The sequence below is a fragment of the Papilio xuthus genome, unplaced genomic scaffold (genome assembly GCF_000836235.2).
Source record: "Papilio xuthus unplaced genomic scaffold, Pxut_1.1 DF826945.1, whole genome shotgun sequence".
Taxonomy (NCBI): Eukaryota; Metazoa; Arthropoda; class Insecta; order Lepidoptera; family Papilionidae; genus Papilio; species Papilio xuthus.
The window spans coordinates 8,557,407-8,584,759 of NW_013531704.1; the positions used below are offsets into that span (position 1 = coordinate 8,557,407).

Genomic DNA, 27,353 nt, shown 5'->3' on the forward strand with positions numbered 1-27,353 from the left:
TATCAATTTACGTATAAACTTTGTCATGTCAGCTATTATATTCCATTTATATTATATAATATTTAATTAATCTTACTAATATTATAAACGCGAATGTTTAGATGTATAATGGATGGATGCTTGTTATAAGTTATCTCGGGAACGGCTTAACGGATCTTGATGAAACTTGGCACAAATGTAGAACATAGTCTGGAAGAACACATAGGCTACTTATTATGTTTTTTTATTCCTCGCAGACGGAGTCACGGGCGACCGCTAGTTCGTTATGAAAGCAGAGGGTTAAAAAAGTTTTCATCGTATTTCTGTCTCTGAGAATAAAAAGAATTAACACATTTTAAGACTCACTATTGAAGTGTTTTTGTAATAAATATTTAACACAGTTTAGCTATCTAGACAATATGTGAATACAAATACATAAAATCAAACTGTATTTTCCCTTATTGTATCTCGTACTTGAGGAGTCATAAACAATTTCCTGTCAAAATATGATGTCCTAGTCCTAATTTATGCAGGTTACGTTGATTTTATAATGAAACAAAAGACAACATATTTTCATAAGAATTATTTCGTTTGCAAACAGTACTGATGCCACTCAGTTTGTGTATGTATGAATAAACGAGGTGGCCAGTGATTGCAACTGAATTATTCAATAGATGCGAGTTTTTCCGAGCTGCGAAAACGTGTGTTCGCGTTATGTTTTCATATTTTCCTCTGAAATACGTATGGTCTTTTTATAAGTCAGTAATGACTTGGCTTTGACTTTATATTGCAAGTGAAAAACTTCAGTTATATGAAAAGCATTTCGTTTTCATTAAAACAGAACATTTTAATGAGAAATTGGAAGTCTATATTTTGTAAAAGAACTCATCATACTCAGTGTGATGTAAAAAATATGGTGATTCAGATTCTTTTTATGTAAAGATCTCTTTATGAACTTTACTAGCTGTAACTCTCGACTCCATCTGCTCGGAATTATAAAGAAATACTATGAGTAGCAAGTGTGTTCTTGCAGACTATGTACTTAATAATTTTTTTAAGGTGAAAAATACAAATTATAAACATCTAAAATGATTAAATTGTTCATTATATTTCGTTGTTTCTGCAGTATGCTTGAAAATGTTGTATTTTAAGCGTTATATTGTCAAGAAGCAGGATTAACATTTTCCCTCAGGACATGCTTCATTAAAATTCTGCCGCACGCCGCGTCTTGACATATGTTTTTACTCCGTCTACATGTTAAAAGATTAAGAGATTTATTTCCTCTTAATGAAATCATTTTCGTGAAATGTAGGAATAATTTTATTTTAATGATAATTCATTAAAATTAAATAATTTTATTTTAATGATAATTCATTAAAATTAAATAATTTTATTTTAATTATAATTCATTAAAATTATTTGAAAAAATAAAATAACTTCTCTTTTAATATCACGTCTTTACTACCGATGACTACTTCGTTTATTTGTAGTAGATAAAGTCATGAAAAATTTAAAAAAAAATTACGAACACAATAATAATTTCATAATGATTTCGTTATAATATTGTAACACCATTGGAATAATTTGAAATATTTTGTATGTTCCAATATATTTAGACTTTCCAATGATTTACCTTACATCAGAAATCCCACAAAATGTTTTATATCCTGAGGGGTTACACAAATGGCTATCATTAGCGGTAGCCGTTTATAGACCGAAATAATTAGAATCAGCAATTTGTTACGAGTTTTAGCTTCATTATTACGGCTACTTTACGAAGCAACAATAAAAGGCCTAAATACTTTGTAATCAATGAGAAAATTACCTTTTTTTTTAATTAGACGATATTAAAAGTTTTTAACAATATCTCTAACAGTTATATTTATTGACGCATAAAATAATTATCTTCTTCATCAATATTTTAAATAACAAATCTTACTCATATAAATGCGAAAGTTTAGATGGATGGATGACTGGATGTATGGATGTTCGAGATCCAGAACGGCTGAACGGTATTGATGAAATTTGAAATACATACATATAGTCTGGAAGAACGCAGGCTAGGCTTCTAATTATCAAATTAAATTTATTTTTAATTCCGCGCAGATGTAGTCGCGGGCGACAGCTAGTAAAGGTATAAAAACCGAGTAAAGTTGGAGACAAACTAAATTAAAAACTTGAATAGAACATTTCCCGTTACTTGCCTGTTCACAACATCATTTACAAAGTTAACTATTACTATGAAGATAACTACAACACCTAAGTAACACTTAGAAGCATCAAGTTGTAAAGTTAAATAGTTCTACTTGAATAGGTAGAGTAATCAAAAACTCTTAGTACAGTTAAAGTTAGTTGTATGTATAAGTTAAGTTATCATTGTGTAAACTAGACTGCCGAATAGTTATTTAACTATACGAATTTTAGAACAACGGCGAGATTAGTTAACACTCTTACTGCCACTACGATTGCTGCGTACTAAAGTATTTAGGGCCTCTGTAGCACTGAAAGTGTTAATAAATATATTAAGTTATATATTATTTGAAATTCTTATGCGCGAACAGACGGGTCGAAATATCATGATGATTAAAAATTGTTTTTTATATTTTATTTTTTTCATCAAATCATTGGATTTTGGTTAGAAAATATCTACAGAAATGCTGCATAGATCTTGCTGATAGATGTAAAACATAGCCTGGAAGAACAGAAGGGCTGCTATTAATAAATAAAAAAGTAAATTTGAAAAGAGTGTACCCTTAAACGACAGCAACGCATCTACGCTTCCTATGGATGTCCTTATGCGTAGGATCAAATAATTTTAGGCGATCCATCATTCGTTTGCCCCTTCTCCTATTTAAAAAAGTAATATATTATGTAAGCAAACATTTAGATATAATTTTCTTAATCCCGTAACAATACAAAGGTAATTTTTCATTCAACAAGAAGTATAATACTATGCAGATATATGTTTTCGGGTTCGCGCAAAAACGTCGGCATATTGAATAATTCAACCGCAATCACTGGCCGGCTGGTTTATTCATAAATACCGGCCGCGGCGGACGGATGCTGTTTACTTTTTACTTTGACGGTAAATCAAATATAAAAAAGGAAGACTCATACTAAACTTCCACTTTAAAGGAATACTTGATAGAGAGGAATTTAAAACTTCGTCCGTTAAGTCATCTATTCATTAACCCTTATGTTCATTTTGTATGGTATACCATACATATAGTATAACATACAAATTTATAAAAATATACGATTACTATAAAATAATTTTTAACTTAGTTTAATCTTACATATACACTTATTTATCATATTTTTAATATAGTACATTTCATATCCAAAAAAAATATACAAAACATATTAGATTAAAAATAGAACACCACCGGCTGCGGAATCCCATGACTCAAACAACCAGTGGTCAGGGCTGCAGAGACAGGAACCTTCTCACGATACGCGCGGTTTCTAGGATAATAGACTTTTGTATCGGGCCCTTAATCCAACTGTGTAGCGAGAGCTTCTATAGCTTCTTAACTTAGTTTTATTATTAAACTTATTTTTGCTGTTGCGTATTTTTTGCTATTATTCAAAAAAGAAATCTTGCCACAATAAAGGTTAAGGTAGATTTAGGTAAGGGCATCTATACTAAGAGATGGTTTAATGACCAATTTAACTACTGTGAGTTTGATAGTAAGTTGTCTTTGTATCTGTCTAAAATCGTAAGTCAATAAGCATAACCTCGTTTTTTGTAATATTTGAATCAATAACACATCCAGACAAAGGATTTTATAACCTTTTGGAGATCTATTTAGTGACATTTATACATTAATTCTTATAGTGTGTTAATTAAAATAAAAACAATTGAATAAAGTAGGTAACAAAGTCTCCTTTCTTTCAATAGACAACAGACTAACAGTTTTGATTTTTAAATATTTTTCGATTTCAATCAGCAACAACAAGTGGAGAGTTTCAATTCCGGTCTACCGAAGCCGGCGTTGTTGGTTGAATAAACATGAATTTCACAGCTGTTTCTTATATTTCACTTTGTTCCGAATATCACTTGCAGATTTTATCAATTGGATTAAAAATATCAAATTCTAAGCCAAAGCAAAGTCAACAACATTTGTTATTTAGTCGATAAGATCACAAAGATGTCTTTGATCTTATTTAATTTCTTTTCTACTTAATCTAGTCTGTGATTTTGAATTTAAAAAAAAAACATTTCAAGCGATTTTTCAAAAAAGCTATCGTTAACGCGTTAATTCTTGTTTCAAGTAGACCAACAATGATAATTGTGAGAAAGTAGTAATTTTACGTCTCACCCTTAACTTAGGGTAGGCTCCGAGCCCCTCGGTGGGGATGTATAGTGAGCTGATGATGACGAGTAATTTTACGAATATAATAAATGTGAAAGTTTAGATAGATGGTTTGTTATTACGTATCTTCAGAACGGCTATACGGATCTCTATTAAATTTGACAATCTTGAAGAATATTAAGTTTTTTTTAAGTCACGGTCGGAGTTACAGGCAACAGCTAGTTCTCAATAAATCACCTAACAAAAACAATGTAGGGTACATTTAACTGCTGTACAATGTAACGAAACAATTTATAGTTGTGGAACTGCACGTATCTCCATTACTTCTCTCACAGGGACGCTAAAAAGCAATCAAAGGGAACAAAGAGACAATTAGTGGGCACAGGATATTTCGCCCGATCACGTACGGCTCCCTATTTCATTACACAGACAACTAACAGCAATTTACCGGTTAATGTTTATTTTTAAACAAGAAAAGGTCTGACCTAACAAATAAATGACACACGCTACAAATATTTGGTAGTTCTTGAGTGTGGTCAGCGAGGATAAAATCACACATAACCCCATATTCTTCTTCCTGAAGACAGAGTATCTGGGGGAGATTTCCCTCTGATACCAAAAAAAGATTTAATTGTGGTCTTCTGAATTTTATCAGACTTTGTATAAAAATATTTTCATGACTCTCAATATCTTGGAGATAACAAAGATAGTGTCTCTATGTAAAAGTCCGGCAACGCATCTGCAGTCCCTCAGGTGTTGCAGATGTTTTCGGGCGTCGATGATTACTTGGATGTACCCGAGGCTAGTTTGCCCTTTTAAAAAAAAATCGTAATAAATGCCATCAATTGGCGAAGCTTGAAAAAATTCTTCGCAAGAATTTAATAAAGGCCATAGTGGGGTTGAAAATTCTTTCTCGACTCTCTTTGTACTGTCGACTATGAGATCAAATAATCGAGATATCTTTAATGCATAGTTCATATTTTATTAATAGAATTTATCTTATTTAATATTGATGTATATCTAAAAACAAAATCAATAAAATAAGATGATTAACGATTCAACGCCACGAAGCTAAAAATCAAAGGCTTAAGGTTTTATAATGTACCCAATGTACATATGTTTTAGAATGTGACAAACTTTTTAAAATCTTGATAGTAGTATAATTATGTTCAGATAAATACGTAATTCTTTACCTGTATTATAGATATACAATTGCGATATATTTTACCAAAATATGAAACGATATTATATGCCTTATTTGTTTGTGCAGGGGAACGGAGTGAAATGTAAAAATAATATTCGCCCAGTTCACAAACTTCCCAACAGAGTTTATACGAAATTCTGTATAAATTTCACATTTTACTTAAAAATACATTATTTTTTCTGGAGTAAAAATAAATAGTGAAAACATAGGTTTTTCCTGTAAAGACGATTTGAAACGAAATGTTTCTCGGGACCTACATTTTTAAACAATTTTATTAAAATAATACACTGATACAGTGGATTAATACAATAGTGTAATCGTTAAATTTTGTGACTAATATTACTTCTTACTAATATTATAAATGCGAATGTATAGATGGATGGATGGATGGATGGATGGATATTTGTTTGAAGGTATCTCTAGAACAGCTAAACTGATCTAGCAGGAACTTGACAGATGTAGAACATAGTGTTGTACACAGGTTGGTAAGTTTTTTTTTTTAATCCCGCGTGGTCGGAGTCGCGGGCTACAGCTCGTTTGCAGATAATTTCAAAGCCTTTAAAAGTGATTTTTACATTGTTTGCAGCAAATTATTATACTTTAATGCAAATTAACTTGGTTGGGATCCGTGTAAATATTTACTTTCTTAATTGGAAAAGGAATGTTTTATAATTTTTTTCTTGTATCTCAAAATTTCTTTTCAAAATTAATATTCACCTCAGAATTTTTTTTTAAATCAAGTTTTTATTTACTTGGTCTTGGTCTCATGATCTAAATTTATCTATTACTTTTCCGGTTTCATTCAACAATTTATATTTTATCAGTTCCTATGTTTTTTGCGTAGATGTAGAGTATGGCCTGGAAGAATACATAGGCTACTATTTTTTTATTACCTTGCAGACGGAGACCCAGTCGACAGCTAGTTACGTAAAAGTACACGAAGGATCGAAAAAAATAAATGTCAAAACTTTTCCATCAAAATTCTCTGCTCGAGAAATAAGGTATTTTAATTTTCTTTAGCCAGTGACAAATGAAATTTATTCCTAATTCGAACAATACTTATTTCAATATGGTGACTCGACAATTTATTGTGAAAAGAGATTGTGCCCTGAATTTATAACGGAGGCTGGAAACTTCGGTTAATAGTAGAATTACACTGCTGTTAAACTTATATTAATAAATATTTTCATCTCTCTCATTATCTTTGATAAAACAGAGATAGCAATATGTATTTCTTTAAGTGTGAAACAGTGGAATACTACGTTTTATTCAACTGTACATTTTGTTATTCTCTCGGCAAATGTTTACTGTGTTAAATAAATAGCCTTTTGTCACGGTCATAGAAACCTCAAAGACAGAACAATTTGTGGAATACTAAGTAAATTTGGTTGGTACAAATAACTAATTGAATTTCATCATTTTTTCAAAATACTGGACGTTTTATCAACTTTATGACCAAGTTTTAAGATATAAAATTAATTAAGCGTCTATAGCCTAATGGTTAAGGGTACGGATTTCCGATCACGAGGTCTAGGGTTCGAATCCCGACATTAGACTATTGTCGCAAACCATATCCTAGCACAAGCCTAGAGCTTAGTTGTATGGTAAAAGAAATATTAGTAAATTTACAAAAAAATCTGCTGATATTTAAAAAAAACTTATCATTTTTTTGATTAAGAATTCTTCATTAAAATTTGATATAAAGATGTTTTAATTATTAACTTTATTTCATAAATTATAAACAGATTTATTTCTCGTTTTATAATTATAAACGTCAAAGTGCGTATAAAATAAATTGGGTTTATGTATATTAGACGGATCAGTGCCTGGATAAATATTTGCTTTGTTAATTGAAAAATTAAGTGCTTTATAAATTTATTTTATTTGTATACTAAGCCTGGCTCTAATTTATTAGCTTATTATAATAAAATCTTTTAACACTTAAAGATTAACGTGGAATATAAAATTAATGTAAATCTTAGTTGTTTTAAAAGCGCATTAATTTTTAATATAAGCGAAAAGATGTTCAAAATATATTTTGATTCTTCTGAAATACTACGCTGTGTCTTTTAAACTTTAATTTGTAGCAGTTTCTTTATCGAACTCCCTGTTTAAATAGTAATAAAAGAGCGCCTTAGTGTAGATTTAGTAAGAGAAATCGATTCTAAGCAAACATTAAACAACCGTTAGTGTGATACTATGATTAAGTCGTGACTTATCATAGGTTTCCAAGATCAAAATCCCCGTTTAAAACATGTTGTTATTTCTGTCAAAAAATAATGAGAGGGATGACGATATATTTTATACCGAGATTTTGGTCTCAGAAATCATCGGTTACTCCTATAAATGTAGTCTATAAATAATTTATTAAAGTATTTGAAATTATATTTCAACTATTCATTTTTAAATCTCTGTCGAAACCAAAGTCAAAAAATAATAAAAACAATTTCTGTTTTCAAACAAATGTTCTTTTCCAAGTGATTTACCGTTTTCTACTTCATTTATTTCCTTCAACGACAGCACTAAATTAAGCCACAAAATTGCACTCTAAGTTGAAAACGTCGGTACATTTCGAATGAAGTTGAGCTATTGAGCCGCTGCTTTCCGTAATTTGTTTAAATCACCAGTTATTTATAGTTGAAAGCGCTGTTATCGCAAGGGACTTGGAATAAATTGCTGTTTCACGAATTTTTAATCATCCAAATATAAATTGTTATTATAATATTACTCTGGAGACTTAAGAGGTATTCTGATTTAAATTGAAATTTAATTAAGTTACCTCTTTTATAGTTTAATTAACTCCAAACTAAACCTACCTCATTAACCAAACGAAAGGGTTATTCAAAGATGTAATTAACTGTTGAGTTTTCAAACTCACATTTAAACTTCTTTTCCACTTAATGACCAGTCTCATACGCCTATTTTCATAAAAAGGAGTGTGCCGGATTATTGGATTGTTCGGATTACTGGATAATACTGAAGTAGTCATAAGTTATGTAAAATAAATAAATAAATATTCATTCATTCATTCATTCATTCAAATATTCATTCATTCATTCAAAATTTGTTAAACAAATCTAGTGTCTTGTGTGTGCGTTTATTTGACCTTTTTAACTATAAACTATTCTCACTTTAGAAAGTAAGTTTTAGTTGGACTGCTAGTCGACAATGCAGCGACCGAAGCGTACAGGTATAGTGGGGCGAAGGACGCGTAGTCGGAGGGTGTCGGACTATTGGATGTGCCGATCGAAGTGCCAGATTAGTGAGCTTATACTGTACATAAAAAGTCAAGAAAGGTCTGAATAAAGTGCATTCTTATTTAATGTTCTATTCATAATTGTATATTGTCATTTACATGTCGGTTACAATTTTTTTTAAATATAAAATTAAAAGTATGTTTTAACAAGGAGGCCGTGTTGAGCACAATACGACATTTCGCGTGAATTCACTAAGGCCGTAGAACGGAATGTGGTTGCAATTTCCACGAGTAGGGTTTGTCGCAACGTTTTAATGATGCCAGTGTTTTGTGTGGAAGAACTCTTGACAGCACGGCCCTACTCTTCATACGTACGTAATTGCGGATTCAACTGCAATGTTTTTATGCATTTTTTCTATGCTAATTTTTTTTTGTTTTGAATAAAGTAAGTCCTATAAGGGAGCAAATATCTTAAACTTTGTGATACATCGTATAGACGTTTGTTAGTAAGTATCACCGGAACGGTTTAATGGATCTTGATGAAATGCACGGATGTAAAAAATAGTCTGTAAAAACACATAGACTTGTTAATTTTTTTCCTAATTTCGCGCAGACGGAGTCGCGTGCGACAGCTAATCATTAAATATAAAAACTAAGAAAAGTACCTAGATATTATTTCAAGATATGAATTAGGATTGCTTGTACAACTTCTTACATTTCGCATTAAACTTACGAACTCAAGTTACTTGGTGCGACAACTTTGTTCATCTAGCTGCAAAGATGAGAATAACTCTACAAAACTTTTCGTATATATTTATTATGTTTTTTGATTGTAATAAATTCTTAATGTATCTTTAAAAAAAACAGAAGAGCAATGTAATTAGTCGTTCAGTTACTTAGTTATATGATTTTTTTTAGGGTTCCGTACCTCATAGGAAAAAAACCGAACCCTTATAGGATCACTGTCGTCCGTCCGTCTGTCTATCAAGGCCCTTTTTTATTTCACATTGAGTTTATGTTCGTAATAATCTTAAATTCAAATTCAAAACATTTGAAGTAATGTAATTTTAAGCAAACACATAACAAATATTCAAGCACAAAGGAAGGTAATCGAAAAAGGAAAACTCCGGAATCCTCTTTTCTTATTCCTTAAGTCAGGAATAACGAAATTTATCGGGAATTGAAACAATACTTATTTCTATTTCGTGACTTTTCAATTTATTGCGAGGCACATCGCCACCGTTCCACGAATTTATAACAGGAAGTAAAATATTGAAACTGCCTTTTTGTCGAATTGGTTTACACTTCGTTGTGCTAATTATAAATAAAATATATTTTTTAAATCTAACATTAACTAATTATTTATATACTAATTATCTTATCTTACTAATATTATAAATGGGAATGTTTAGATGAATGTTTGCTAATAGGTATCCCCAGTACGACTCTACCGAATTATGAAATTTGGCGCAAATGTAGAACGTAGTCTGAAAGAACACATAGGCTACTGATTACTAATTATGGTTTTTTAATTCCACGCAGCCGGAGTCGTAGACGTCAGCTAGTTTTAGAATATAAGGATAAAAATATTCAAATATTCAATTATTCAAAGAAAAAATAAGTGTAATATTTAGTTAAAATTAAGACTTTCGTGTACACATTATTGAATAAGCCGTGCAGTATGCTTATTAACTTAATGCAATAAGTTCATAATTTTTTTTCAATTTAATGGCGTAAAATTTTCTGATACATTGCTAAACGACGCGGCCAAGTACTATTCAGTACAAGACTGAAAGCTGCTTATTTTGAATTTACAGCGCACTCGCATGTTTCAAGTACCACTGAAGTTTGTAAGCATTAGTACTGAAAATAAATTAACATGATATAAAATTAGTAAAATCATCTTGTAGATATAAACCAAATTACAATATAAGTAAGATTTTAAAATATTCACAAAATATAAATGAGTTACTTGTTATTATTTAAGTTTTTCTTACCTAAAAGTTACGAAAGTCTGCAGATAGAACATAATTTTTGTGTATATTTTATCCACTATAATATTCTTGCGGAGTTTATCACTTTCACGGTAGTTAAGGTGAAAGTTTCGTATCAAGTTTTATGAAAAAACTCTTCTTAATCTGGAAGAAGGTTTCTTCGTAATCATAAGATATAAATAAAAGATGATGCATAACTTTACACAGTTTGAAACTGGGTTTACAGAATGGTATATTTTAACAAGGCTTTATTATAGAACTAGCTTTCGCCTGCGATTTCCTCCGCGGGGAACTATAATAAGATCATAACCATCACTCATATCTTTAAATATCTTTGCAGATAAAAGCAGGTTGCATAACGATGCTTTCTTTCGCCGTAAGTACGTTGTATGAGGAGTCGTCCTTCGCTCAGGGGTTTAGGCACTTAAGTTGTAAGCTGCAGGTCCTGGGTTCGAATTCCGCCATGTACCAATGTGATTTTCGATTTTCAATCTACATATGTACGTTTATCCGACGTTCTCACTGGGCGAGCGTGGATGACTATGTCCTAGTCACCCCTAACTTAACTAACTTACTGTGTGTAGTGAGCTGATGATGTACGTCGGATGTACATATGAAATTCAAAAAACACATCGGTAAATAGCGGGAATCGAACACGAAATTGTATCACAAGTCCACTTCTCAACCACTGCGCTACTGACAATTGTTAATTTTAAAAAGTAAAATTAAAAACAGAGGGAAACTTGTGAAATACATCAAAAATTGAACGAAGTTGGTAACAATGCCAACCGCAGAGTCCAATTATAAATCCACGCAACGACAGACCGTCGAGGGCTTTCAGAGAGGACTGGCATCATTAAAATGTCGCGACTGGCCCTCGTTTTGATCGCACCAAATAATACCAGCCAGTGAAAGTGAGTCATGCGGATAAATGAAAAAAAATAATATTCATTCAAAACGCAATTCAAAACAGAACTACCCATTGCTACGTCGAAGTACAATCGCGCGCTTTCAATGTTTATTTTTTTGTGGAAGTTAGCAAATTACATAGTGACCTGTGGATTTCTGAGATCATATAAAACTTATATTTATCATTGTTTTGTTAGAGACAACAGACAGGGATGATAATATATTTCATACAAAGATTTTAATCTCAGAAACCAAAGGTAAGTGTTAAGACATCAATACATAATAATATACTTAGGTGACATTGTTATGGAAAGACATCAAAGTAGATTTCTGAAGTAATTTCTAGTTTACTACATAAATAAATATAACGCTTTACTAATCTTATAAAAAGCTAAAATAAACACTCAACTGTTAGGCAGAACATCCGAAAATGTGCTAATGTATTGACGCAACACTAGCTTTACTAAAATGTCGACGTTTATGTCCACTCACTATTCATTCTGACACTGGACTTTGTAACGAAAGCACGTCATTCACGACAAATTTTTCTCACTAATTCTGTTTAAAAATACATAGGTAACTTACAAAAACATTACCTTTACTCTATTAATATTTTAACTTTACAATTTCAGTCAAATTATCGCGACGTAATAATATTTATAACTACAATAGACATCATTTTTGTCGAAATAATTTTGTATTTTAATATCTAAAATAAACTAAAGAATTAAAAAAAAATCTTAATTAGTAGCAAATGCATTCTTCCAGACTGCCATCTATAATACATCTATGCCAAAACCAAACATTTACATTTATAATATTAGTAATTAAGATAAAAAGCAACCAAAGCACCATACTATTATCACAATATCTCTATCCCCTGATTTGAAACATCTTGTGCACAAACACACATAACGTTAGCTTTATGCATACCTAAGCGTTATTCCACGACATTAAACACATACTACATTAGACGTCTGTTGCACGACTCTATAAGATACAAATGTATTTCAAACGGATTAAATGAAGTGAACTATTCAATGCTTCAAATTGCTACGTAAGTTAGTCAATAATTTAATATTTCTTTCAAATTATTTAACACACCATTGGTTCCTTATAACTCTCTTTATATCATCTTTCACGAAATACAGATGACGATATGTTTTAAAGAGTGATTTTGGTCTCTAAAATCCATGACAAGTCAAGAAACTATGTACGCTTTCCACTTAAAGTGGGATATAGTTCAGCAAACTCTCATCATATTAGCTATTTTGGACGTAAGTATATCGTTATAAGTTTTCAACCTAGTTACATTGTAACATGATATTACACCGAATGGGCAGGAAATATATTTCTTTGAATGTACATTTCCTTTTTGCACCGCACTCAGAGACTCATTTTCCACACTATATTTATACTAAGGCACTCCCAACGGCAATTTACTAAATGATTACTTTCAAATTTTCTTTCGTTTCAAACAAAATTTCATTATTATTGTAAAGCAACTTGTGGTTTTTATCGGAACTGCCTCAGGGTTATATTGTCTCTAAGTCGAGGAAAGAACCTTTCAATAGCGTTTTTCATTTACTCTACCCGAAGTTGCCTAAAGGTGTGGTCACACTGTAAGCGGAAAATGAAAATATAATTAAAACATTTTTATAAACTACAGCTTATAAAAATCATATCTCGGGGCCCCGACTGGCCGCCGACCCATCGGTCGGCCCAGGTACCGCTGGCGAGACGCCGTAGAGCTAGATCTGTGGGAGCTACAAGAGATGGACTGGCTGGGGAAGGCGCAAGATAGGCGACTTTGGCGATCTCTTGTGTCGGAGGCCAAGACCCACTTTGGGTCGATGCGCCAGCGGAGTAAGTATAAACTACAGCTTATTATTTTATATCAAAATTTCTATTTAGGAATAATATGCTAAACTTCCTAATTTTGTTATTGTTTTAAGTTACAGTTAAAATAATTACAAGCTCACGAATTCTGCCAATTGTAAATAATCGGTTCGTCAAAGTTTTCGTATATGACAGCATCTTATAAGTTCTACTAACGCCTATAACCTTGTAAAATAAGCAGAGATACTAAATTGGTACACCGCTTTCCGTGTGAATTTCTCTCCCATACCAAGGCTGTACTTCCATGACAATGTGGGGAAAACACAATAAAATGACTTTTCAAAAACTATCAAACCGATAAAAAGCACAGGAAAACGCAACCATCTTAGGTGGTTTTGGCAAAAAATATTATAAGTTTCGTTTCAATAATTCAAACTTTCGTGAGGCATTATAATAAACTTATATAAAAACGGCTAAACACTCACATAAATACGTCCGGTTGTGGCACCGGACGAATATACGTGAGTGTTTAGCCGTTTTTATATAAGTTTCCTTTCATTCGGGAATATGAAACCAAATAAATAAACGCTGTTAGTGAGGGCACAAACTAAATAGAGGATTATTTGTTACTATGTAAGTTTGAAGCGGTCAATATTACCACAGCTCCTCTTTTGACTAGCACTGAATCGTTTCGCCTTTTATATCATTTTATGCCTTTGTGTACTTTACTGCTGATGCGTCTGTTTGGAGCTTAGTGGTCTTTTGTTGAGCTTTATACGAACTGTTTTATGAAAGCTCCAGTTTTAGGGCAAAGTATATACATAGGGGATAAATATTTCAAAGGATTTTAGCACACACATAAAATGTGGCAAGTAAAACCCTTTATCGCGAAAGATTTAGTTAAGGTTTATTTTAGATTTAATTTTTTAATATTCTTTTTCTTTTACGTTTAAACTTAACAAAGTATTATCCAGTCTGAGTTATATTTAGAAAGGATTGATTGACCTTGCTGCTGTCAGAGTAAAATTAAGTTTAGTGATGGAAAAAAGACATTTTTTCATCTTTATCTCTACACTTTATTATATTTAAGATAACATAGAGGTAAAAATTATTTTATCTTACTTCTTACTTACATTATAAAGGGTTATGTTTAGATAAATGGATGGATGTTTGTTAGAAGGTATCTCCAGAATGCCTAAACAGATCTCGATGAAATTTGGCATATATATAAAACACAGTCTGTTCGAACAATTTATTTACTGATTAAGTTTTTATTTACATCCATGCGGACGAAGTCACGGGCGACGGGTTAGTTATTTTATAAATAGGAAAAGATGTTTTAAATATAAACAATTCTTGGTTATATCTAAGACGTATATTATTTTTATACATAGTACTTTTAATTATTTTAAGAGTTTCGTCATGTATTAACTTACTTAAATAAATAAATACATAAGTATTAAGTAATAACATTAAACAATCTAATACAATATACATGAAAGCTGTAACTCAATTAAACGTCGCACCGAATTTATGGTTCAATTATGTATACATAAACGTAACATATACAATTTGCATTACATTACACGTCTTGTTGTGTTTGTAGATTGCTTAATGCATTATAAATATTCAATGTACAACAACCATACTGTTTTAATCATAATATACTCCTTTGATTATGTATAATTATAGCGGTCGCTTTGACCGTAGAATAATTCGAATGTTAACTTACTAATATTATAAATGCGAATGTTTGAATGGATATTTCTTATAAGGTATCTTCAGAACGACTGTCTAAATCTCTTTGAAATTTGGCATAGATATAAAACACAGTTTGGAAGAACAGACAGAACACATATACCGTTAATTACGTTTTTTTTTTATTTCGAGAGGCTAAAATCGCTAGCATAAGTTTGTCTTACTAATATTATAAATGCGATCGTTTAGATGAACGGATGAATGGACGGACGGACGAATCTTGTTATAGAATCTAAATTTACTTAAGTGATGGTTGTTGTATAACAAAGAAAGGAATGTACTTGGTAACAGATAAATCTTTACTAATTTATCTGGTCTATAGTTTAATAGTTTCTGTTTACAGAAACTATTACGAACATCGTATTTTATTCACTTAGACTCGAGATAAATGACATGGAAAGCTATACTAATTGGATATGTCTACCTTTATTTCAAGCAATCGTACAAATATATATTATCTCGCATAACTCAAATATAATTCTACTTATTGTTAGTTTCTGAGACTAATATCCTTGTATAAAACATACCATCTTTTCATTCTCTTTGACAAAACGGAGATAACGATTTTTTTGGTGTGGGGAATTTCGTCTCAGAAACCAACGATTAATGTGATTCAATTATACATAAGTACAATTTAATAGTACGTTTCCGACGTCAGATTTTTTATAAACTTATTCATATAAGTACTTAATTATATTTAGTTTTGTCCATAATTTTCACCACCATAACATTATTAGATTTAAATTGGTTATTTTAAATAATTTTTATATCTTAATTAATTACAATAGAAAAGTTCTTTATGTTATATACTAGTGTGAGAGTTTATGTATAAACTTTGCATATAATATGTTTTCACAATTAAGTCATACAAACATAATATTTATATATGTATATCGTGATATGGGTCGGGACTGGGTCAGAATCTTGCGATCTTGTCATTATAAGGGATTAAGGAAGGACGAGGTCGAATGGACCCTTGATAACCATGTAAATATTTAAGGTACGTATAAAACAAACTAAAGTAATGTGATAGTAAGATAAATATATTGATACATATATAAATATACATTGACAACTATCCATCTATTCTATTATATATTAAAATCAATTGCTGTTCGTTAGTCTCGTTAACACTCGAGAAATAAATGGTCTGTCCTCGGCAGTATTTCCAAACCGCTACGACTTAGGGTCCTTCGAGAAGCGAGCGTATCACCATCTCTAAGCCCGGCAACGCATCTGCGGTTCCTCTGGTATTGCTGATGTCCATGGGCGTCGAAGTTCCCGCTGCTCGCTTACCCCCTTGTGTTATAAAAAAAACTCAAAAACGGCTGAACGGATTTATCTTATCTTGGACTTGAAATGTTCGTAGAGGTCTAGGAAAGGTTTAAGGGTGAGAAATTCGAATAATTGCCGGGAATATATTTATTTTTATTCCACGCGGATGGAGTCGCGGGCGACAGCCAGTTATTAAAAAAGTTATTAGTATCTTTCAACTTTAAGAACTTGAATAAAAAATGATCTACCTTTTGAAGAGTAAGACCTTTAGACAATTAAACTACTAGCTGACGTCCGCGACTCCGACCGCGCGGAATTAAAAAAAAACATAATTAGTAGCCTATGTGTTCTTCCAGACTATATTCTATATGTATGTTAATTTCATCGAGAACCGTTCTACCGTTCTACAGATATTTTTAAACAAACATACATCCATCCAACTAAACATTCGCATTTATAATATTAATAAAATTCACAATCTAACGTGGTTTACTTTAAACTGATCAAGTGTATGGGCGCATATATAATGGGTGTGAAAGTGTACGTAATACTGCGGGATTACACTGAATTTTAGGAACACCCCACACTAAATTATTTACAATATCTTATATATAAAATTCTCGTGTCACAATTTTCGTTCACATACTCCTCTGAAACGGCTTGACCGATTCTCATGAAATTTTGTGAGCATATTAAGTAGGTCTGAGAATCGGCCAACATTTATTTTTAATCCCGCGCGGGCGGAGTCGCGGGCTACAGCTAGTTATTACATATTATTACATTATTTTTAATTAAAAAAATATTATATAATATAGTCTGTGTTATTTCAATATAATGGAAAAAAAAATATAATTTTATATCTTACTAATTTTAGGAAGTAAATCTGACACTGTGCCGGTGTACTGGCACATCACTAGCCTTATTAAAATGTCGACGTTTATGTTCCCTCACTAATTATTCTGACACTTGACTTTCTAATGAATTCGCGCCAAAGGATTCTAATTAATAATGTCTAAAACTAATGTTGTATATCCTAATGTTTAGATAGATGGATGGATGTTAGTTTGTTTGAAGGTATCTCCAGAACGTACATCTTTTTGTGACTTTAAACTTATTATGTGCAAGTAAAATATGCTTATCTCTAACTGGCTTATCACTTAGCCTGTGTAGTCAGTGTAAAATTGTTTACATTTATTAATCAAACTTATTAAATAATTATTGATTTAGTGTGCGGTGACCTTTATATCGTTGTTTAATCAACGGCTTACCTTATTTAGCTGTAGCTTACCTCGCGTTACAAGGTACGTTTATTAAACTGAAGCACGGGCTTTATTGCATCATATTATGAGCACTTATTATAGCTACATGCTTCTGTTGTCATAAAATATCATATTAACCATTGCTTTCTGAGACCATCTCTGTATAAAACATATCTTCAACCCTGTCATTGACAAAACAGAAACAAATAGAGGTCTCAGAAACCCACTGTTAATGGCTATAATACCAGAATAGTACGGTATATCATGTCTACAAAAACTATTTATAATTTGTCAATCTTCAATATAGTTTCTAACTATTCTATAGTTAAGCAACTTTCAATTTTAAATTAATAATAAATAATAATAAAAATCGTTTATTTAGGCAACAAAAATTATGATAAAATTACATAGTAATAGTACGCCTGATTCCTAAACTAGGTTCTAGACCCGTATTATAGGAGCCAGGTCTCTTTCGTCTTAGTGCTATAGTTTAAGTAATATGTTAGTTACATTGTGAGATTGCTTGCCTTACTTAAGAATTACAAAAAAAAGAGAAAAAATTATAATTAAAATAGCTTAATATTGCATGCATTTGAGCGTGTTTATGTATGTACGAGTGGATGTATATGTTCGTGGGTGTATGTGTTTCTGAGAGAAAAATGCACGGATTTAAAGGATTCTATATAATAAAATCAATGAGTTTTTCAGTATCTGCATAGTTTAGATTAACAAGTATATGGAATAATAAGTTTTTACATTTTAAGGAGTTAAGATTGAGTATTTTGTTTTCTTTGTGTATTTTGTTATATAGGCATGGGCCCAGGAAGTATGGAAATTTTCCAGAAAACATGGTTCGTACTCTTGAAACTTCACATATGCTGTGTAAGGAGCGCTGCGTGGAGACTAAATCTTTATTGTATGTCATTAATGAGTGTTGATGCAGGATAAGAGTCTGTATGTATAATTGTCTTACTGTAAGAACTTTACATTCCCTATACAGATTAACTGTGTTAAATTATGACTAACAAAAATGTTTTATACTTTATTATGTATTAAAAAAAACTATTGGTGGCAGCGTAATGTTATATAGCCTACAGCCTTCCTCTATAAAAGGACTATCGAACAAAAAAAGAATTATTCAAATCGGACCAGTAATTCCTGAGATTAGCGCGTTTAAACAAACAAACTCTTCCGCTCCATAATTTTAGTATAGATTTTAACAAATGCGAAAATCTTTGCTTTTTTTACATTTACATTTACAACTATTAGAACAAAACTCAGTACGCAGGATTTCTGCAGCAGGAGTGCTATAACGAGACAAGTTTGGATTTCTTTGAAGTGATAGGACATCTCATACCCTACTAACTTTATTGAAAGAGAGTGAAAGAGATAGCAATATTTTTACATGTGTCTCGAAAATTACAAACTCATATGCAATTATAGTCTACGTTACTTCAAAGTTAGAGCTTGTTATATCAGTTTTAGTTCTAGGATTTATTATGCATACAATGGTTTGCATTTGTGTTGAATTTGTTAGCGTAACATAATGACCTAATTATCTACACTGCAGTACTATATTCTACTATATTTAGTATATTTACTTTAGTAATATATAGTGATTTAAACATAGTCCCATGGAGTACGATATACGTATTCTAAAATACTTTTTTCTCTACAATAATTCGTTTTATATTTGGTTTCTTCGGCTACTCCGTCCGCGTGGTATTAAAAATCTTAATTAATGTATTCTTCCACATTATGTTCTACATCCATGGTAAATTATGGAGTTCCGTAATCGGACGACACGACAGACCGCTAGGTTCCAACCACACCACCTGGATGGCTGGCGTTCCACAACGGTGCGATTCTCGCGCAACTTCTTGCCTCACACAGTCGCGTTGTGGAACGGTCTGTCCTCGGCGGTATTTCCTAACCAATACGACTTAGGGACCTTCAAGAAGCGAGCATACCATTTCCTTAAAGGCCGGCAACGCATCTACAGTTCCTCTGGTGTTGCAGATGTCCATGGGTGTCGTTGATCACCTCGGTGTTCCCGCCGCTCGTTTGCCCCCTTCTCTTATAAAAAAAAAAAGAAAAAAATCATTGAGATCCGTTGATCCGTTCTGAAGATACTTTCTGACAAACATACATCCATACCCATTTATAATACTAGTAAGAAGTGTTTTTAATTAAACTATTTAAATGTTTAAATTAAATGTAATTGCTATTATTCCCTCTAATAAAAACATACTTTTTTCATCTGGATATTAAAAATATGTGTTCTAATTGAAGCTTTAATAACCTTTTTAACCTTTGAACATACTCATAAAATTCATTATGAGATAATTTACAAAGAAACCAAGCATCTAAAATAGATAATTAAAATGTAAGACAAATTATTAAGAGTGGTAGTTGGAGCGCTTCAATGAAGTTGAGCCTTTGTGGACTTTTAAATTAACTATTTCATTATTACAAGCAACCGGGCTTTTATCAATACTAGTTGTCGCCCGCGATTCTGTCCGCGTGGAAATTAAAAAAGTAAGTAGCGTATGTCTTCTTCCAGACTATGTTAAATTTCATCAAGATCGTTAAGCCGTTCCGGAGATACCTTCAAACATCCATCCATCCAAACATTCGCGTTTATAATATTAGTAAGATAAGTAAAAAGCTATAAGCTCTATAAGCAAGTCATCGTCCATTCCCGATAGGCGACCTTCATAAGCGAGAAACTTATTTTAGTGATTAACCTCCATAAGCGAGAAAAATATTACCGGCCCTTGGACTCTCCCTAATCCTGGTTCGACTGTATACAGAGTTATACTACGCGATGTTTTTAACCGCGCACTCCAATTATGACTCGGCGCACTAAAGACTAAATCACAATTTGACAAAGGGCTGTTTTCTATTAAAATGTAGCAACCGACCCTTGTATTAATTGGACAGACGTTCAACTTATATTTTTAACATTTATTTCAATCAAAAGAGTCATTTTAAAGAAAAAAATGTAATAAAAAATAAAGATTTTATTTTAATACGTTTTTCTCCTATACCTACTTAAGACAAAGTTTCTTTGTTATTCTTATGGAACTAATACGTTGTATATCTGTCTTTTTGGTTTTCTGTTCTGTTTCTTGTTTAGGGCTCTCGCTCAGCGGATTTGGCCAGTGTCTTTTTGGTTTTAGAATGTTGAACGTATATCTATATATATAAAAGAAAGTCGTGTTAGTTACACTATTTATAACTCAAGAACGGCTTTACCGATATGCCTGAAAATTGGTGAGGAGGTAGCTTACAGCCAGGAGACGGACATGGGATATTTATTCTTTTTTTTTCTCATTTATGCCTTGAAAAGCTGCTTTTTATTTAACTTACTAATATTATAAATGCGAATGTTTAGATGATGTGATGTGGATGGATGGGTGGGCTACACTTGTTAAGGTTTTTTATATATCCACGCAGACTGAGTCGCGGGCGACAGCTAGTAAATTGATAAAAATTCATTTACTGCTCAAACAATAAATAACAAACATTTTTGATTAACATCAACCATACAAAACTAACATTTCAACAAGAATAATCATCAAAAACTGTTAGCGACATATTGCACTGCCTATAAATAGATGCGCTTTGTTTCCATCAATCCTGGCGTGCCTCCTGACGCCATGTTTTATTTCCAACCAAACAATAGAGACCCCTCAACAACAACTAACACTGACGATTCACTATTATTCTAGAAAATTTGCATCGGTCACATTAAATTGGACGTTTGTTAAAATAACAATTTTACATTTACATTCCACATAATTCTTATTTGGCTTTAAATACGGTTTAATTTTGCTTAATATGATTGTTGTTATTATTTGCTATTACCACTAATAGTGCGTGACTTTGCAGAACAAGCTGTCGGGACTGACAAATTAAATGCATTTCATTGTCCAATCGAAAATGGGACCTTGTGTATTTAGTGGTTTAGAAATTTAAATTACTTTTGTAAGTAACCTAATTTAATTTAATCACATTTATTTATTCAAAAGCTAAATAATACAGGAGCATCGGTGGCTCAGTGGTCAAGCACTTGACTTGCAATCTGCAGGTCCTGGGTTCGAATCCCGCCATGTACCAATGTGTTTTTCAATTTCCGATTTATTATACAAATGTATATCGGACGTTCTTACGGTGAAGGAAAGCATCGTGATGCAACCTGCACATATCTGAGAAGAAATTCAAAGATATGTGTGAAGTCAACCAACCCGCACTTGGCCAGCGTGGTTGACTATGGCCTAATCACCCTTAAATTAGGGTAGGCTCCGAGTCCCTCGGTGGGGACATACAGTGAGCTGATGATGATGATGATGATGATGCAAATAACAAGTTTCTTTATCTGTTGAAGAAACAGGGAAAAAAACGAACATATATTTTTGTTAATACAAATTGACTTTCCAGACATTTAATTCAACAAGTAAAAGCAGAAGAGCTTACACTAATTTTCTATTATTTAAGTTACTGCTTTCTTATATTAAACTAGCTGTCGCCCGCGACTTCGTCCGCGGGGAATTCAAGAAAATCTTAATTAGTAGCATATGTGTTCTTCCAGACTGTGTTCTTTATCTATGCCAAATTTCAGCAAGATCCATGATGCCGTTCTGAAAATACGTACAACCAACCATCTATCCATCCATACATCCAACGAAACATTCCCATTTATGTTATTAGTAAGATTAATAAGATATGCCAGCCCTTGACCACGATCTCACCTGATGTTAAGTGATGATGTGGTCGAAAGATGGTACACGCTAGCTAAGTAATCTACTTTTGAAGGTTCCCTCTACCACGTTATAATTGCTTCGCTGTTGTCAACTATTTCAATCAACCTCCTCCTCCTTATCCTTACTGTAACTACCTCCTTTTCCATACTAGGTAACTCTTTATTCCAATCATTATCACGTGCTAATTTTAGTAGTTGAATTCGTAAGCTTTACAGTTTTTATCTCGTTAAATAAATATAATAAGTACTTATCATTTGAAAAGATCTTTTCAAGTACTTTTCCAATAATTAAATGATGAATAAAAAAGACTACAAAATGTAATATTCAATAGGAGACGAAAGAAATTTTCATAAATTTAAATGGCTTCGTTTAAATTACATTTGTATGTACTTCTCACTATACTTCCTGCTTAATAAAGCCGGAGACCAAGAATCCAATTAAAAACTTTGCGAACGGCTCCTAATTAGACGTGCCGGATATTCAGACGGCCGTGCCAACAGTAATTGCTTTCAAATGAGTGAAAAGAAAAAAAATAAAACGTAGTTATTATGTCAACTCTCTTGTCGGATTCAAAGTAAAAGAATTTGATTTTTTTTCTATTTAATTGTAGTAAGATTTTGTGATATTATTATGACATAACTTACGCGGCGGCAAATAATTCTAAAGGTACGCGTCCATTGGCCCGGACGCACCGCAAGGATTAAACAAATTTGTTTTGTCTTTCGATGTGGACGGCGCGAGATAGACGCAGCGCTATGTAAAATCATACAAAGCAAACTAAAACCATTGCGAGCCGTCCGGTGCGTTCGGCGCGGGCCAATGCACTCGTACCTTAAAAGTAGCACCAACAATCTAATTATTTAGTAATTATAAATACATGGGTTCGAATCTACTAACAGACTAGTATCGTAAACTGTTTCTATATTTGTCAAAAAGAATATGACAAAGTTTTTGATATAAATATTTCTGTGAATGGCAATCTACGGTTAGATATCTGAAAATAGACAAATAGAATGTTGCATCACATATAAATCTAATAAAGATCGCTCCAGTAGCAACGGTCTGTGTGGAGTCATGTTATATTTCAAGTCTGGAACTTGATCGCTGCGATTTGTAGTTGAAAATGATACTGTCTGTTTCCTCGCGTTAGACGTGGCATAGAAATAAAGATATAAGCGATGAATAGACATTCTCAATATTAAATCGTAATATAAATACTGTTAGGAAGAAAATCCGAAAATGAGACAGTGTATTGACTCAACAGTAAGTTTACTAATATGTTGACATTTGTGTCCTCTCGCTATCCATTCTGACACTAGACTTTTTAACGAAAGCACGTCATTAGCGCCTTATGATTGTAATTAAAAATATCTAAAAATACTAATAAATGAGTTATCTAATTATCATTTAATATTAAAATGTTTTATATTATAAACAGAATAATTAACTTTCTTATTTTTCTTATTAATTGCTTAATTACAATTAATTAATGAAATAAATAATATAATAATTTTATTTTGTGGTTAAATATTCTTTGAATGTAATTAATTAATCTGGCAACGTGCTAATTGCTTGTACCAACATGAAAAAGATATGGCAAACATTTGTTGCTATATTGGCCAACTAGCGTAAACCCCTTGGTCAGTAGAATTAAATGTAACATTTAAACGGGACGATAAACACCGTGTTATTTTGGCTGAACGTAGTGAAAATGTTCAACACACAATTCAAAGTGCAGTTTCTATTTTCAATGTTGTCGTAGGAAAATTTGTCAACATTCCAAGCAGGAATAAACACTTGGGAGAATGCTAATAAGCACGTAAAATGCAATTTTCAGTCAAATATATTTACCAGACTCTATTATAGAGATGTCATTATTTTATTCCCTAACATCTCATAAAGCGTGGTACTTATCCATACTCATAATAAATATTACCGTGGGTTTATGAGACCAAAATCCCCGCAAAAGGTATAGTTATTTCTGTTTTGTCAAAGATAACAGGGATGACGATATGTTTTATACAGATATATTTGGTCTCAGAAACCTACGGTAATATTTATTATGAGTATGTTACGTTTAAAATACACGTATATTACAATATACGTTTAAAAAAGTCCCCGAATCACATTACAACTATTGCACGATGACTCATTTGCGCTGCTATTCCATTTGTTAAAAATATTGTTAGTAAAAAAAGAAAATTTAAATTGTACTTAATTTATTATTCATCATTTAATTGTATTATTAATTTTATCACAAAATCTTAAACTAGGAATGGACTAGTGATTGACTAAGACGACATAAAATCAATTAGAGTTACATAAATCCCTATTGAATATCGTAACCTTCTGTAGAGAAATAATACACACCAGTAGCATTACCAGGGTTCCAGAACCCAGCGATAGTCACATCATTGGCAGAACAACTACCGCCTTTATACTTCTTATATGAATCACATTTCCTCGCCAAAAACCATTCAGGATGACTGACAGTTGCCGTCCATAAATCTATACAAGCTCTATGATTACATTTAGCAGCTTTCGGTGAGTCAAAAATTCCTGGTATTAAAGGAGTCTTGCAATTCGGTTGAGATTGACCTTTCTTATTAACAAAGAAATCTACATCGGCTAACACACTCGTGGTTCCCAAAGCACCTGCATTACAATGATAAACTTCAACGTAATCAGCAACTCCAGATCTGATTTGATTTTCTATAAAGCTATTTGAAAAGCATGGACCTGCTGGATCTAATGCTGTTATTCTTGAGATTTTCATGCGTGTATTTTCAAAGAATATTTGTCCTGTATGTCCTAAGATTTGGCCTCCTAAACTATGTCCGACGCAATGTATATTATTAGGTGATATGCCTGCTTCATTTAAAGTAATAAGCATTTGTGCTAAAGCCTTTCCTATGTAGTGAACGTATTTAACTGATCTCTCGTAACTTTTGATGTAACCTTGTTTATCATTCGTGTATGGAGAATGATCGAGTATAATTAGATAGCTGTTTGGAAAGTTTCTAAACGTATCTCTAACACGTTCCTCCGTCCTCTTGTTTATATTTGATTTGTAACCACCGACAAAGATAATGAATCTTTTCGTTTTATCTAGTTCTTTGTAAGATAAAATACCTTTACCTGCGTCGTCTATATTATAAGTTTCGACTTCGTTTCTTGGAAAATCGTAAAAATAGACGTCGATCTCACTGACGTCTAAATCAAGTGTTCTATCGTGAATACCTGGAAAAAAAAATTGTTTTTTATCTAAAATATTATTCCAAAGTACTTACTAGTTATTAATTGTTATATTAAAGATGTTAATTATTGATTAAATATTAAACCTCAGTTGGGAACTGAACCCAAGACCTATACACACTGACATTAAATTACTATAAGGTTATCCCAGATTTATTTTATCTCTACAACAATTGGTTGTAAAGAAAAATTCCTGACTATGTTGAAAAGGTTACATCGTACTTTTATGTGGGATTAAAAATAAACAAATGAAAATTAAAAAAAAAACAATACGAAATCAATAATTAAAAAAATTACTTACATTTTATCAACTTTGAACGTAAAGCAATTTGGAATGGTCCATATTTCTCTAAATCTCCTCTTCCCCAACAATTTATCTTAACAAACATGCATATAAGAACATACAATGATAAAATTTTCATTTTAATGTAAATACACATAAATAAACAAACAAATCGTCAGTTAACTACGTAGTTAGAATGTTAACTGTGCCTTTGACTCGAGCGTTCATTGTCAAACTGTAATGAGATCAACTGAAACGACCAGTGACGTCATATGACACAGTGTAATAAGATTAGAACAGTACAATCACCTCTTTTAATATACCACAATAAACGCATATATTTACGCTAAAGTAAAGATGGATATTAGTTGAATGCTCATGAGAAATTAAGAATATATTCCCAACAAATTAACATTTATTAATGATAGTTTTGTAGCATTTATAACAAAACATATAACTGTAAATAGATGCCATAATTCATTGTTTTGTAAATGCCAAGGTCAAATAACGTTACATGTTATTTACGTATAAATACTCTATATTGTTGTCAATAAAAAGTGCTAATTTTAAAATTAAAAAAAAATTGAATAATATCAAAATATTACAAACTACTTCGCTTAATGTTCATTTTAGAAGTATTTTGTTTGCTCTTTGGTTTTTAATTAATTATAAGGTACGATCTGTGATATGCACACTTAAATTTCAATCTAATTTACTAGTCTTGTCTGAATCACAATACTCGTGTTCTACAATATATAATCTACACCATTTGATAATCTGTATTGTTTGCCACTTTTACATCGGCCAATAGCAGATAAGAACTTATCATTAAAATCGAGGAGTGGGCGCAAATTGTGAATTGTTGACTGACGTAACCGAGACGTTTACCTCGGTGTATTCTTTATATCGCACTAGCTGTCGTCCGCAACTCCGTCCGCCCGGTTATGAAAAAAAATAATGAGTAGCCTATTTGTGCGAAATTTGATAAAATCCGTCAAACCGTTCTGGAGAAACCTTCAAACAAACATGCATCCATTCATATTTATTTTTAAGGGAATCATTAATTATAATACTTGGGAGCAATGAGGTCGAGCCACTGTTTACCTTGAGGAGGCATTTACAGCTTCACCGGGCTTGAGGTGGTCCAGCGCAGATGGCACATAGCCTAAACCTCGTTTAAGAGTAACTAAGCTCGAGGGCTCCCTCAGGAACCTCGGCTCGGGCCGTTACTTCGTTATTATTACCGGGTTGGGGGACGGCTCCAATATTGCTATAATTGACGTACAAAATCGCAACTAATCTTAACACTTTGTGTTAAAG

At 32.1% G+C, this 27,353-nt stretch overlaps 1 protein-coding gene across 1 annotated transcript; it reads right to left on the bottom strand.

Annotated features, from left to right (window-relative positions):
* Positions 1–24,749: 24,749 nt before the first annotated feature.
* On the bottom strand, positions 24,750–26,243 carry LOC106121106 (lipase member I). Its single transcript, XM_013316607.1, has 2 exons — positions 26,052–26,243; positions 24,750–25,735 (listed from the first exon to the last, which is right to left on the bottom strand). Exons 1-2 carry the CDS (start codon positions 26,188–26,190, stop codon positions 24,825–24,827), a joined length of 1,050 nt encoding a protein of 349 aa, XP_013172061.1. The 5' UTR covers positions 26,191–26,243; the 3' UTR covers positions 24,750–24,824.
* Between the last annotated feature and the right edge of the window lie 1,110 nt (positions 26,244–27,353).

What these genes read in the sequence shown, in the direction of transcription:
- LOC106121106 (XM_013316607.1), bottom strand. Translation starts at nt 26,190, where the DNA reads ATGTGTATTTACATTAAAATGAAAATTTTATCATTGTATGTTCTTATA. An exon ending in ACGTTCAAAGTTGATAAAAT is followed by an intron (nt 25,736 to 26,051) that starts GTAAGTAATTTT and finishes TTTTTTTTCCAG; the next exon opens with GTATTCACGATAGAACACTT.